Source organism: Mus caroli, chromosome 8 (genome assembly GCF_900094665.2).
Source record: "Mus caroli chromosome 8, CAROLI_EIJ_v1.1, whole genome shotgun sequence".
In the NCBI taxonomy this organism is placed as follows: domain Eukaryota; kingdom Metazoa; phylum Chordata; class Mammalia; order Rodentia; family Muridae; genus Mus; species Mus caroli.
The window spans coordinates 9,936,161-9,951,639 of record NC_034577.1 but is presented as its reverse complement, the minus strand read 5'-3'; the positions used below and the strand labels follow the sequence as shown (position 1 = coordinate 9,951,639).

The following is a 15,479-nucleotide window of genomic DNA, read 5'->3' as shown; positions in this document are numbered from 1 at the left end:
CTTATCCAATTTTTAATTCCCTTTCAAGATGATTCCCATGGCAGTCATTTCTCTGAAATTAAGATATTTGTTAGCCCCACCTTTAAACGGATGACCTTAAACAGGAATTCCACCAGTAATGACCTTGTGTGCTCCCAAGAATCTGGGTTGCATTCACCCAGAAAAGGGGGGGTGGGGTGGGGTGACTCCCTATCCTTTTCTATCAAAATGCTGAGGTAAGGATGTCTCAGGAACATCTCCCCTATTGGGTTTTGGCAGGCTGCTGCATATCTGCATTCTGTGATTGGTCTGCAAGGTGTGTGTGTGTGTGTGTGTGTGTGTGTGCGCGCGCGCGCGCGCGCGCACGCACGCACACACACACACACACCTATGACCTTGCAAAGTGCCCTGAGACAAGAGCCAGGAAGCTTTGGTACTGGAAAATAAACAATGCTGCTTTCAGCCTGTGGTGTGGAAATCAGATTACAGAAGGAATAACATCTTGCACCGTGGACCTCCATGCCACTGGGTGTGGCCACAGTTATTGTTTCCTTAGTGGACGTTATATCTCTTTAGAAAATGTGCCCAAGAATGTAGATTCCGAAAACGATGTCTGCAGAGGAGGATAGAAAACGGTCAAATTGTATCTGGGCAGGATGCCCAGATACAATTCTCCTTTCATTTTACCGCATTCTAGCAGTGAAATTTTGAGGATACTGGAGTCGAACCAGTCAGCCTGCCTTGCCTCACCCAGCTCGGCCCCGCCCCCAAAGGCCCCGCCCTACTCGCTTTAGGCCCCACCCCACCCGCCCTAAGCCCCGCCCTCACCCGCTGCCTCCTTCACGGCCCAGAACCGCAGCGAGCGCCGGGTGCGGCGCTGCCGCCGCAGGGATGTGACCTTCACCGTCGCTTAGCCAGGATGACCGGAGCCCGAGTCTCGCGGCGTCCGCGCCTCGCTTCAGCCTCCCGGGTGCTCTGACCGCACGCTCCCGGCTGCTAGGCTCCCCGACCCGGGCCTCGCCATGCCGCCACCGCCCGGGCCCGCCGCCGCCCTGGGCACTGCGCTTCTGCTGCTCCTGCTGGCTTCCGAGTCTTCTCACAGTGAGTACCGAAGGGGTCCCCCAACCCCACTACCCCGTGGTGTGGGGCTCCAGGCCTGTACCCCAGCGCAGCATCCTGGTGCTGGGTACCCCAGACACCCTGGCATCCTGGCCCCGGACCTCTGGGCTCTAGGCATCACGGACCCGGAGCATCCCAGACACACAGGCATTACGATCCCCAGCATCCCTGACCCCCGACATTCCAGCCCCGAGTGAGTGTAGGTTGACTGCACACCCTTCTTTCTGCAGCTGTGCTGTTGCGGGCGCGTGAGGCGGCGCAGTTCCTGCGGCCCAGGCAGCGCCGCGCCTACCAAGTCTTCGAGGAGGCCAAGCAGGGCCACCTGGAACGGGAGTGCGTGGAGGAGGTGTGCAGCAAAGAGGAGGCCAGAGAGGTGTTCGAGAACGACCCAGAGACGGTGAGCGGGCGCCAGGGGTCGCGGGGTGGGGCCTGGGCGTCCCAGAACCCATACTTTTGGGGGCCACAAGTTCCAACTCCCACCGTATGGAGGTCCAGGAGACCCGGGGACTGTCGAATCCCAAACATCCTTTCTGGAGATTTAAGGATCCTTGTGTGGACCGCACCACCACGTGCACCCCAGAACTCTTAGACACTGAGCCTTCTTCGCACCCCCTTGCACTTCTCCATTCTTGAGCCCCAGTTCCTCAGTTGACCCCCAAGTCCTCTCTTCTTCAGGAGTAGAAAGCGTATCCTTGAGTGGGCTCCACTGAGATCCCTTCAGTAGACTCTGAAGGAAGCCCCTCTCAGTATATGTTCAAACTAAACCTTCCCCTACCCTCGAAAAGAAAGTACCCGTGGGAAAAATCCGCAGTGATTTGAAACTCAAAGGCTTCCTAAGACTGCCAGTCCCTTGATTGGATTGGAGGTAAGGGGTGGGGCTCCTCTTTGGTTTTCCTCTGGAGGGACCCAGGGTTTTCCTGAAAGAGGAATTGAAAGATCTCAAAGCTGGAATTGCTTGCTGCAGCAGGTCCAAAAATACGATGGCTGGAATTGTGCTAAGAACATGCATACGGGCGGGTGGGGAGCAACGTGAGGAAGAGGGCCGGCACCTGCCCCTGCAAGGGCTGTGCTGGCCCAGGACAAACTTCTATTAATAATGTCCTTGGGGAATGGAGCAGGCATACAGCCAACTGCAGCCAGCAGCCTATGTATGCACAGGACTCTCCCCAGAAGGTGCGTGTGAGGGCTGAGTGGATTCATGGGGGAACACACCCCAGCGTAGGGCATGCCTGAGGTTGAGATCTGTACTGGCGCATAGTGATGCAGAGCCCCCCCACTCCCGCCCCCCCCCACCTGCCAAATCGGTATGGTTTCACAATGTTGGGTTCCGCTGGCATTTTCCCTTCAAAGAATTCTTCTGGGGTGAAGTAAGGATCACGTGATGTGAGGATGGCGCTGTGTGAGCCATTGGGGCCTTTGCTTTGACTTGTGTCTAATCGGCTGACTGGACAATCCCTGTCAAAGCTGCTTTCCTGATAGCGGTGCTACAGCTGTTGAGTGTCACCATAGCTGCTTTGGCACTGTTACCCAGTGTGGAAGCCAAGATCAGGTGACAAGCTGTGCCCCACCCCTGCCCCCCTCCCCCACCCCACCTCCCACCTTCCCCTTGCCATGGTGCTGCCCCAGGCATCTACAGCAGGATGGGGCAGATGGCTGATCTTTTTATACCCTTGCTGCTGCTTCTCTGTTTTAATGATTGCTCTCGACCCAATGAGTTCTGCTATCAGCATTCTAGGGTAAGTCCCAATCCTTGGTCACCTGGGCTGTGGGCTTAGGTGACTGGTTCTTTGTGTTACAACTCCACCCTCCCATGAAGCTTCCTGCCATTCAGTGTGGACAGGGCTTGTGGTGACAAGAGTTGAGAGAGAGCAGCAAGGCCACCACCCAGCTGTGGAGTCCCGCCCCTCTGCAGCCTGCCTGCCAGGGCAGACAGGCCCAAGCTAGCCCCTCCTGACTGTCTGGACAGGGAACTGCTTTTCTTAGAGTCAAGTCCCTCTGGTTTTAATTGCTTGTACGTTTTAATTATGATCTTATTTGCGAAGATGTGAAATGAAGACATGGAAGAGAGCAACGTCCTCAGGACCCCCACCTCCTCCAAATAACTTCTCTTCGGGCCAGGGGAGGGTTTCCCTTTTCTGTCAGCTTTTGGGTGAAACTCCTGACTATAATGCTCCGAAGGGCAGTCCCCTCTGGTCCTGTCAGAGCCTGTCTCCTTCAGGGCTTGGCGAACACCTCTTCCCATCAGATCTATCTAAAACTGTCCCCTCTGTAACCCCTACACCCTAACACATGGACTTTCCTCCCATGAGTCAGCTTGGATGCCTGACCTGTGCCTCTTGCCTGCAGTATGGAAACTGTTAACCCCGGCGTCCAGTCCGCACGCACCTCACGTCACCTTGCAGAGTTCCAAATCAAAGCTCTTTCCTAGCTGCTAGCACCTTGATTTAGCTGCTAGTCCCTTTTCTCCTGGCGCCACGGATACCAGGCAAGCCTCAGGAAGAGGTAGTACCAAGCTGTGCTCTGGAGTCCCCGTGTTCCTCTGCAGGGACCCATGGCTGGAGCCTCCCCTACTCCATACCGCTGGGGAGACCTGAGACCCGCGCCAGTAGATATGCAAGCGCCAGTCACCTTCATAGACTCAGAAGGAAGAGTGGGAAGAGACTTAACCTTCCTGTGAAAATGCTAGGTCAGCTTTCCTGGCCTTGAAATGTAGCTCATTGTAGGATGCCACCCATGAGAGGGTCTTGACAAGAGGCGTGGCTTCGGTTTACCTGCCCCACTCTTTGTGACAATGAGAAGCTGTGGTCTGCAGATCACCTACCAGACCAGATTCTCACAATGGTCCTCGGGAATCCTTACTGGGCTGATCTGTGAGTGAAATTTTAGGGTAAAAGGACCAGGTCTGGGAATGCCAAAGATCTAGGCTTGGCTGCCTGGGTAACTCTATCCATAGAGACTAGAAGCGGTGAGAAGCAGAAGGCAGGGATATAATGAGTCAGTGCACATTGAGGAAAGGAACAAAGGGTCCAGTGGCCTCACCTCAGGGTTGCCTTTGGGACATGGATGTGAGCTTTAAATTTAAATAGAAGGAGTGGGCACAGGGTATGAGATATGCCGAGTTAAGCAGGGCTTGTCAAGTGTGGTCCAGCTAATGCTGCCTCAGTACTGGTACTACAAAGTGATTAGAAGGAGTCCTTATTCCTCAAGGGGACAAGGGGGTCCTCAGGAGTGCAGGTTCCTTCATAATAACAGTTCTCAGTGATCTCTAAGACTCTGTTGTCCCTCAAGACTGTTAACTTCCCTTGGGGATCTGGGACAAGACAGAATGTTAACACATCCTTCCTATCTGCTTATCTTTGTGTGGTCAACCCTGCAGGGGGATGAGATGGGTATGCGTCTCCAGTTTTATTGTAGACAGTGCCCGAGGGATTAGCATGCCTCCATTGCAAAAAAAAAAAAAAAAAAAAAAAAGCAAGTGACAGACTCATAATGCAAATAGAGGTGCCAGGCTTCCATCCAAGTCCTCTTGTCTCGTGTGGGTCTGAATGAGGAGTCAGTGTGGCTTTAGTGAAAGCTCTCAGTACTTGTTAAAACCCTGTTGTGTGTTCCCTGATGTTGTGGACATACGGTGCTGGAGTAGACCAGCCAGGCTCCTGTGGTTCTGAGTGGTATCCTGGCCAACTGTAGCTGATGCACACCTGCACACACACCTGCTCCTTATATCTGCTATTTCCAGGGCCCCCAGGGAGGGGATGACAGTGTGGTCCTGCCCTCCATACTGGGTGGGCCTAGACCGCTGGAAACAGGCCGACTCCCGCGTGATGAACCATGTGGTTGTTTTGTTTTGTTTTCTCACTGTGTCTGGGAAGAGTCTGGCTCTGTTCAGTTAGCATTTCTTCTGACATTAGGAAGAAAGGGGCCAGATCTGAGCCCTCCAGTGGGCGGATACTGGTAGCTTCTTCCTGACTTTCTCTGGGGAAGAAATGCAGGATCCCCCCACACAGTTACTGTGTACCTCCACCCACATTCCTCAGTGGCNGTGGCAGCTCCCCTGTGGTGGCAGCCCTGGCCACTTCTAATCTCTCTGTCCCTTCTCTCCTCCACAGCCTCTCTGTTATCTGGTTTCCCTTTTTATTGTTACTGTCCCTTCCGGGCACTTCCTTCTCACTGGCTGGGTTCCCTGTCCCAGTTGCTAATTCCAGAGAGGCCCTGAGGTTGTAACTCTGCCCCAGGTGATCCCTTCTGCAGAATCTTCAGTAAGATACCTAAGCCTTTAAGGCTGCTCCCCCAGCTTAGGATGCTGGCCTCTAGAGGTTCCTAATCAAGAAGTTAATCCCAGCTGGAGCCTCTACCCCATACTTTGGTACGAGGAGGAAGACCTCAGGCCTGGTTGCTGATTCTCACCTTCTTTTTAAATTTTAAGATTCATAGTGGGTTGGCTGGCTGCGAGGATTAATACTTCGGAAGCTGAATGAGAGACTCCCTCCACCCCCTCCCTCCCTGACTGTGTCTCAGCTCTCAGTGGTGGCTCTAATTCATTCTCCCTGCCTGCCCCCAGACCCTTCTCTGCTGCTACTGCTGTACTCTCATGGGACTTTGGGGCACTGTTAGTTCTAAGGGTCTGGGACCTGGGTGATCATGTTTAAACCATGTCTACCCACTAAGGACATTTGTCCTGACATGGTGGGTTCTCCAAGGACAGCTCAGGGAAGGCCAGTGCCAGGGCAGGTAGAACACCTCCCATCCCATTTCCTCTTAGAATACTAGACAAGAGGAACGAGGCCCAGTGTGGGGAGGGAAAAATAAGAAAGGGGTATCTCAGGAAAAGAGACCTGAGACTTGGGATTTGGACTCTTGGCAGAGAAGGGACATCTAGGTGAAATACCCTGCCAAGGTGTCCCCAGAATTTGCCAAGGTGTCTCCCTCGAAACTATGTCTTCTTGTCTGTGCTTAGAATGTTCCCCAAACTCAGGTGAGCAGTACTGTCTACATCTTCAACTGTAACACTCCATATGCAGAGCTGGTGAGGCAGAACATGTGTTCCCTCCGCCCTGAGCATCTGATGCTCAGAGTTCCCTGGGAGTGTGCACTCCACAAAGCCTGTCTATGAAGCAGCATCCCAGCTAGGTGCCCATGGCCTATGAGAGTCAGCATCCATAGGGCCAAGGCATGGGTGTGAGCATTCTGTAGGGCCCGATGCTGCCTGTGGAAGAGAGTTTGTGGTGGGCTTGTCTGATGAGAAGTCAACTGAGGATGCTTGTAACATGCTCCTCCGACTACAAAAAAGCCATTCTACTGCCTCATTTCTGCTAGGCAGAGATGTCTTGGCCTCTAAGAGTCTGAGAGGACTTACAGACAAAGGTGAGAATGGTGTTCTGCAGGTGGCAGCCGCAGTTTACTGTGCAGAATAATCTAGAACCTTCCCAGTTGTGTGCCATGGGCTGGCAGTTGGGCCATCCCGTTTGCAATCACAGGAAATGATGTCAGTTCACCTGCATCCTGCTTTGGGCTCAGATGTTTCTCCGTCTTGATAATGCGTGCATCCAGCATTGTCCTCTTGTGTGGGTTTTGTCTTTGGGGCATGAGCTGCCTTCAGACATAGTCTGATCAGGCAGCCATGGAAGCTATCCAGCTTCAGCCCGACTGGTGAGGTCCTCCAAGGAGGCCTGAAAGAAGGATTGATAGCTGGAATCCAAGGGCAGGATCCTGCCTGGTCCTGGGCAGGGGGACAAGGAGATCAGTTCTGATCTGTCACTCTCAGGCAGCTGCAAAAGACACTGGGTCTTTCTGAGCTGGGTGTTAGAATTGCTACATCCTTCCAGGAGTCAAGTTGGCTTGTGCTGGCCTCAAGACAGACCTACAGCAGTACTACTGGAGTGTGGTTGATGCTGTTACCTTTGACCTTTCCATGTGTGGCTATGAAAGGCTCTTCCTGGCCATGTAAACACCAAACACATGAACTCCACCTCACGCCCACTGGCTGCATCCCCACACTTGACTCTGTAACATGGAGGGCATTTGGTCATCTAAGTTCCTTCCAGATATTCTTTCTAAAACTGTAGAAAAGCACACCATCACCCCCTAGTCATGGGGACCTTCCTCCCACATGCTCTGTCCCTGTTACCTCTGTTCTCACCCACATAGCCCCTCACTAGTGAGAGAGAGGTGAAAGAACACAAACGGGGATGTCTGTCACATTGCAGGTGAGGTGGGCGCTCTGCTGGGAGTCTGTAGCATTGGCCTGTTTGGCTGCCTGTTGCGTATATCATTCCTGAACAGGCTTCTATTCATCCGGTCACTGGCCTGGAATAGCCAGAGGGCTTGTATACACTGTACAGTGTGGGGATACAGAGACAGGAAAGAGCTCTTGTGAACAGATTTGTGCCTCAACTAGAAAATGTGTTTTTCCAAGATACTGTATGAAAACCAATGACTGGGGGTGGGGGGGGCGCATCTGAGGATGAAGAGAGCTGTGCTAGATAGTTCTATGTCAACTTGACTCAAGCTAGAATCATCTCAGAGGAGGGACCCTCAATTAAGAAAATGCTTCCATAAGATCTGGCAAGCTTGTAGGGCATTTTCTTAATTAGTGATTGATATGGGAGGGCTCAGGCAGTCACCCTGAGTTCTATAAGAAAGCAGGCAGAGTAAGGCACAAGGAGCATGCCAGTAAGCAGCATCCTTCCACGGCCTCCACGTTAGTTCCTGCCTCCAGTTCCTGTCCTGTTTGAGTCTCTGTCCTAGTTTCCTTCAATGGTAGATTATGATGTAGAAGTGTAAGCCAAATAAACTCTTTCCTCCCCAAGTTGCTTTTGGTCATGGTTTTTCATCACAGCGACAGAAACCCTGACTAAGACAAATTGGTACCAGGATAGTGGGATATTGCATTGACAGACCTGACTGTGTGTTTTGGGGAGGAGTGTGGAAGGACTTTAGGCTGGAAAAGCCATTGAGTGTTGAGGCTCAGTGAGCTGTTCTGCGGGAGCTTGGAAGATCATACTGTTGAGTACAGTGCAGACAACTTGTGAAGTTTCAGGGGGAGGTTAAAGGCTCCACTGGGGCCTCTTGTTATTTTGAATTAGAGTCTGTGGTTCTGGTTAGCTGAAGAACTACCAATGTGAAACCTTTGCTTTGCTGGGATACTCTCTTGATGCTGGTCAGCTGGTGCTGAGAAATTAACAGTGATTGAGCAGAGACCAGCATCACTGAGGTGAAATCTTCTGGAAAGTGTTTCCTGAGAGTCAACACACAGAAGCTCTGTTCCAGAGCTGTGCCTTGTGCTGGCAGGAGACCTCGGTAGTGTAAGAGGCAATGGGTGGTGCTGGTGTTGAATGTGTGGCAGGGACATGGAGAGCAGCTGAGGCTTGACAATGTGTAGTAGAGTTGGCGTTTCTGAAGAGAGCACAGGAGAGGCTATTGGAGATAACGCAGCCCAGCTGCAGAGTAAGACCCAGCATTTGGGAGATCAGTACCCCAAATCACTTGGGATGACCACCAAGAACAGCAGCATCGGTGGAGTGCAGCCAGCTGGAGCCTAGACAATCTAATCTGTATGTGCTGCAAAGGGCAGAGCCAGAGAAGTGACCTAAGCCCCTAGGAGAAGCCCACAGCTGAAAAAATTTCAAACATTTTTGGATTTTTAAGAGTCTGGGTATTTTAAAGGGACTGAACTTGTAATATCTTTGAATTTGTAAATACTGTGGGACTTTTTAAAGTTATTTATGTTTTTAATGTGAAATCTTGGGGATGAATGAGAAAGAAAAGGTCGAGACTTAATGTGATGTGTTTGTGTGGCAGTTGACAAGGGGTTTTATGTCAAGTTGACACACGCTAAAGCCATCTGAGAGGAGGGAACCTCAATTAAGAAAATGCCTCCATAAACAGGGCTGTAGGCAAGCCTTTAGCACGTTTTCTTAATTAGTGATCCGAGGTGGAGGGCCCAGCCCATTGTAGGTGGTGCCACCCCTGGGCTGGAGGTTCTGGGTGCTGTACGAAAGTAGGTTGAGCAAGCCAGAAGGAGCAAATTAGCAAACACCCCACCATAGCCTCTGCATCAGCTCCTGCCTCAGGTTCCTGTCCTGTTTGAGTTCCTGTCCATGGCATGTAAGCCAAAAAAATCCCTTTCCTTCCCAACTTGCTTTTGGTCATGGTGTTTTATTACAGCAACGGAAACCCTGAGCTCCTACCTAGTCTGTGTCTATCCTACAAGCATTTTCCCCGAAGACATGTTGAGAGGCACCCTCTAATTAGGTCTAGGTGACACCGATTTGCCTCCTCCTGAAGGTGACTACACAGTCATGCTTTGCAGTCATCTTGCAGAGGCTGAGTCAGCAGAGGCCTCTGGTTCCTCTGCTTCTTTCCGTGACATCCTTTCTGGACAGTGGCTTCCAAGCCCTACCTTTGAGGGAGCCACAGTGCAAGATTCGTGCTTCTGGATTCCTGTCTCCAGGCTTGATGAGCCAGTAATAGCCCTTTTCAAAAGGCCTCATGCTGTGCTGGTTAACTGTGTCCTTTCTTCTCTTTCCACAGGAGTATTTCTATCCAAGATATCAAGGTGAGTTAAAGTTACTATAGTAGCTTCGTTGTCATACACACATATTTCATGCTGGGGAAATCCCATTACCATGTTACTTCTAGAAGAAGGGAGCTAGGAGATTAGAGCTGTCAACAATACTCATATGTGAGGAATTATACATGAGTGTGTTTTTTATGCCATCATTTTATTCCGAGTTGCCTGAGCCTCAGACCAATGCTGCTGTTTTGCAGATATCTTCAGTTGATCCCAGGCCCTGCCCACATCTGGAAATATGGCTAATTGAGTGCCCTCCAACTTACTGGTGTCAGGACTTTATACTTCTGAGATTATTGAGGACCACACACACACACACACACACACACCAAAAAAAAAATAGTTTTACTTGTATGTTGTGTGTTTATCAACCTTTGCTCTATTATCAGTTAAAACTTAGAGCCTTGCAGAAGGCTTTGTACATAGTTTGATGAACAGGAGCACACATGTAACTCTCAGCCACTGGAACAAGCACACAGTGACAAGGAAAATATCATAAGTTCTTTTGTTTGTTTGTTTCTCTCTGTGGTTTCTCTGTATAGCCCTGGCTGTCCTGGAACTCATTCTGTAGACCAGGCTGGTCTCAAACCCAACAATCCACCTGCCTCTGCCTCCAGACTGCTGGAATTAAAGGCAGATACTACCACTACCCTGCTCCAATATGCTTTTATAGGAGAGACAAAAAAAAAAAAAAAAAAAAAAAAAGATCCTAGTCACTTTGCTTCTTTAAGAAGCTCTATATTCCCCTCTGAGCACTGTTTGTCTGGTGAACACCTGAAGTACTTTGGATCTATATTGCTTGTAAGAATTGTATATTCTTGGACTTTGGAGTTTTTACCACACATTTGGGAAAGATACTGACCTTCTGTTCCACAGGCACCTGCTTATAAAATTCTACCTGGCAACAGCACAGGAGACCAGTGACTAGCCTGCTGTGACTCTCCAGGCTTGGGTACCAGAATATTGGCTAGAGGAGGCAAGAAAATAAAGAAATGACAGACATATACAGTCAAGCTGGGATTCATGGGGTTCTCCAAGACATAGACTATGACCCAGCACTTCAATCTATTTATTAGCTAAAACGAAGGGGAAGGGCTAGCTAATCTCAGTAGGAAGTCTCTGTAGATATCAGGCTGTAGACATGAGAGGAAGAGACCACAGTCGCTAGTCTTTATACACACTGATCCATCATTTGTAAACACTCGTTTTCAGAATCCCAAGAAAGCTTTGCCATTCCTCTTGATCCTGGCCCATGGGGGTAATGGCTTTACCAATTTCCCATGGGTCAGTTGGCCTTGTAGTCTTCAGTGAACTGTGCCCATGTCACAATACACATTCACTCAGGGTGTCCTCTGAAGCCCCACACCAGCCCAAGAGCCTTGGGCCATCTCTCTGTCAAAGCAGAGGAGCTAGTTAACCTACACATGCATCCTAACTGTGCTTATGTTGTCCATGCTGCCTTCCCACATGTGGCCTACTGAAGGATCAGATAGAGTGGCTGAGCACACACAGCCATCACGTGTTGTATCTGTTCCAATGTCATGCTCCTGGCTCCCCTTGAAGAACACACGTGTGTGCCAGATCTAGTGCCCTCCAGGCTTAAGGTGCCTTCAAAGTGTTTCTGCCTGCAGACTAAGAACAGTATCCTTAGTCCTGCCTGGACCATTGTGCTCTTGAAGCTCAGCTTTGGCCCTAGTCACACTAGCACTGTAGCTTTTGCTGGTCTATGTGATGGGAGATTCCAGCACTTACCAGTTCTGGGCCCGGTGCTCGGTCACACTGGTGCACCTTCCTGCTGTCCCTGCCAGGTACTCCGTACTGACAGGTTGGCATGCACTCACTGGAGATCCATGGTGTCCGCATGAAAAGAAACTGTCATCTGGCCCCAATTTGGATACCTGCTCCACCCCAGGGATGAAGAGTGACTGTGTTGTCTGTTTCTTGTAGACTGCATGAGAAAATATGGCAGACCTGAAGAAAAAAACCCAGATTTCGCCAAATGCGTTCAGAGTAAGTGTGCCCTCCTGCCTCACCTGAAGCATGTGCTGGGGAGCCAGGGGTAAGGCTGCTGAGGGAGAAGCTGTCCAACCCTCCCCAGTCAGCTTCTTGCGCTTTTAACTTTCTTTTTAACAAAGTGCATCTCGGTTTTGTTTCTAATGTACACATATAGAGTTAAATAGTCTGTGGGGTGTGAGGTGTGTCCCCTACCACACATCATATGGGCAAAACCCTCTTTCAGCTCTCTACCTGCACCCGGAAATGCAGATATGGCTTTTGCACACCTGTGTCACCCTGTCCTTAGTCACCCTGATAGGAGTCCCTTCCCAGGCAAGTACAATCACATCTCCTGTCAGATGTCAGCTTCTTTGGCTCAGCTTAAAGCAAGTTGATTGACCAGCGTTGGGGATTTGTTCCTGTTATCACAAGCTATAATGATGTCCTATGCATCTGTCCACAGTTCTGGTTCCTAAGAAAGGGTCAGAGATGATTTTTTTAATTAATGAATTTATTTATTTACTTATGCACCTTACATCCTGCTCACAGCCCTTCTCCCAGTAAGCCCGTCCCACAACCCTTCCTCCACCCAAGGATGGCCCTTATACTTTCTAATTTGTTGGTACATATGAAATTATTGTCCCCAGGCATTCACTTTTGCCCCCAGTGCTCTGAGGGATTGTTCTATTGCTTTGGTTGGTGGCTAGGATTATGGCTTTGAACCCTCTTAAGATGTTTTGGATTGCAATGACACCATCCGGTGGGAGGGGCACATGATGTTCTGCTCCTAGGTGGTAGGTGGCCTGGAAGAGGAGAATGGGCGTGTACTTCCAGAGCCTGTCCCTGAACTGAATAGAGAAGAAAACCTCTGTGTTTGCTGGTGACAGATATGTTAAATTCATTTGCCAGATGCCTTGCCAGATCAGGGCTAACACAAAACTGCCTCCTGCCTGGCTCTGCTCGTCCGTCACAGGTCCCATGGGTGCCCACCTCAGCTGTCATTGTCTGTGCCCCTCCTGGAAGCTGTGCAAAAGTGCCCAATGACCCACATATCCTCCTGCTGAGGCATGGGAAGAAAAGGCCAAGGCCAAGCCTACCAGCTCTGCAGGCTGCTTCTCTTTGTACCTGGCTCCTCACCCTGCTGCCCACAGCATGTCATAGCCTGAGTTCTCTGGTTACCCGTTTTCTGTTAAAAATTAAAGCAAGAGTTTTTGTAGGCCATCATTCTGGCAATTTCTAGAGCTCAGACCTAGCCCTAAACAAACTCTGGCCTTAGCAGGTCTTCTGGAAACCCATTACCTCACCTCATGGGAGCTGGTCACCATGCCAACAGCAACTAGAGTGACAGAGAGAAGCCATAGTCTAAGCATGGACTCTGCCCACTTGGTGCCAGGAAGAGCATTGGCTCCCATTCCGTTCCTTTCTCACAAGCCATTCCTGGCTCCCTGTCATGTCCAATGTGATCCTCTGACAGACAACATCAAGCAGTGGTGGGTGAGTCAGACCGTTGGGATTTTCTAGGGGTCTGAGCTCCTTTCTGGGCCCACAACATAGGACCTGGATTGGACAGGATGGGTACCCAGGTCCTAACTTGCCACCTAGTGAGCCAGTTCACACTTCACACTCCTCCTACAGCCACACAAAAGACCCAGGGTGAACTGACAACGTAAGAATAGCTTGCCTGTGGAAAGCTAAGGGGGCTCCCTCAGGGCCTGCAAAACAGTGTCCACTCTTTCACCTTTCTGGAATGTGTCTAAGGAGAAGCTCTGGGCACCTGCCAAGGGTCAAACATGGGACTTGGTAAATTCCCAACAGGAAAAGAAATGACATGTCGTGGGTGGTATTTCTCTAGGGACAGAGGGACAAAGGTTTTGGTATTGGCTCTGTGTTAGGACTCTCTTAAAAATAATATTACTCCATTGGAAGTTGGCACAGCATCATCCCTCGGCCTAAGGACAGATTTTGCAATGGGTAGATGTGGCTCTCTTGGCCAAGTTAACCAGCCCTTGTGCCAAATTTACCAGTGTAAACTTTAGAAATAAATTTAGGCCTCCAACCAGATACTTGAGTTAGCCGAGCACCACATCTTGGCCTCAGGTGGGCTTCCACAAGTCCACAGCAGTTGTAGAACAATGAGGCCCTCCAGTCCTGACCCCTCACTTACAGGCCACTCTGACTTTACCCAGCCAACACTTGCTTAAGGAAAAATGACATTTTATAATAATCTGCCAACAACCATTCTGAAGAAATCAAAAGTAGTTGAAGACTCACAGGCACACTGTTGGCTGTAATTTGTGCAAACCCAGCAGACTTTGGATGTAAACGTGGAAGGGCCACAGCGGGGGAAATCAGATCGTAGAGCTTCCCTGAGAAGCCTAGACTTGCTTCCCATGCCTGCCATGGGCTCGGCACCCAGCCCAGCTGGCTCAGGACAAGTGGAGGCTGCCAGGAATGAAGCTGACCTGAAAAGCCTGGATGAGCTCCTGCATTGCATCTGGGAAATCCAGAGGTTGGCCCCTGCCTTATCTTATGCCTGGTGCTCCCCCGTCCCTGCCAGGCAGCAAGATTACCCCACTGTCTAGAGTTTAGGTGTGGGAGGCAAGAGAGCACCTGTGGAGAAGGCCTCCAGGAATGGAGCAAACATGATGTGGGTGACCTATAAGACTTCTAGCATCCTGCTAGGATGACCTCCTGGAGACAGTGGCCAGTGTTTCCAATCCCCCTCTGGCTTGGCCCGAAACTGCTTCCTGTAACTCAAGAAGGAACAAATGCTGGCTTCAGACCTACGTCGGCAGAAGATAGGCTAGGGATGCCCAAGAGCTGACACCAAGAATCAAAGTCAGAGATGTGAATTGTTACGACTCTCAAAATGACTGCCCACTAACGGAAAGCAGAGGAAGACCAAGGAAGCATCTCAAGGCTGCCTCCTCAGAGAGGGGCAGTTCAGGCTTCCTATTGGTCCTCAGCTCTGGGGACAGCTCAGGCTTCCTATTGGTCCTTACTCTCGGGACAGCTCAGGCTTCCTATTGGTCCTCAGCTCTCGGGTCTCAGCTTTTCGTGCACCACAGAGGGCCCACCCAGCCCAGAACTTCCTGTTAGATACCCTTAGAGTGTAGCATCTCCTGCCAGTGTGAGGCATGAGCTGATGGCAAAAAAAATTTACAAGTACGGCTATGCTCCAGGAGTGATGGATCACGCGTGACTCCTGCCCTTGGATGCAGCTCCTGCGATGGGGGCTTGGGTGGCCCGCTGATGCTAACCACACTCTTGAAGACAGACAGGAGGGAAATGGGGTTGGTTACCCTCATCCAGTCAGAGTTCAGCATGTGCCATCTGGAGGCAGCCCTATTTCATATCTTCTACTAGTGAAACTTTAGAGCCAGTCTTTGGTCAGGCAACAGATAGGCATTACATACATCAAGGAGAAGGAATCGGGCAGCATGAAGATGCTTACCAAGTGTCATAAGATCTCTGGGTGAAAGAATGCCAGTTCACGTGGGTGACTAGTCTGGACTGATTGGGGCTAAGAAGTGGCACCCCTTGTAAGAGTGATAGGAGCTGATACCCCCATGTATCTAGACCCTCAAGAACAGCAGTTCTCAACTTGTAGGTTATGACCCCTTTGAGGTTGGATGACACTCTCACAGGGGTCACCTAAGACCATTGGAAAACCTAAGTACACATATTATGATTCACAACACAGGCAAAATTACAGTTATAGAGTAGCAATGAAGATAATGTTATGGTTGGGGGTGGGGTGTTCACCACAACGTGAGGAGCTGTATTAGAGGGTCACAGCATTAGGGAGGTTGAGAAG

The 15,479-nt window shown here is 50.4% G+C and overlaps 1 protein-coding gene across 1 annotated transcript in view; it reads left to right on the top strand.

Annotated features, from left to right (window-relative positions):
• Positions 1–805: 805 nt before the first annotated feature.
• Positions 806–15,479, top strand: part of Gas6 (growth arrest specific 6) — a 29,082-nt gene continuing 14,408 nt past the window's right edge. The window contains exons 1-4 of the mRNA XM_021170760.1: positions 806–1,080; positions 1,329–1,495; positions 9,628–9,652; positions 11,615–11,677. Of these exons, the coding sequence (XP_021026419.1) occupies positions 1,002–1,080; positions 1,329–1,495; positions 9,628–9,652; positions 11,615–11,677 (334 nt within the window). The 5' untranslated portion in view covers positions 806–1,001. The remainder of the gene's footprint in view (positions 1,081–1,328; positions 1,496–9,627; positions 9,653–11,614; positions 11,678–15,479) is intronic.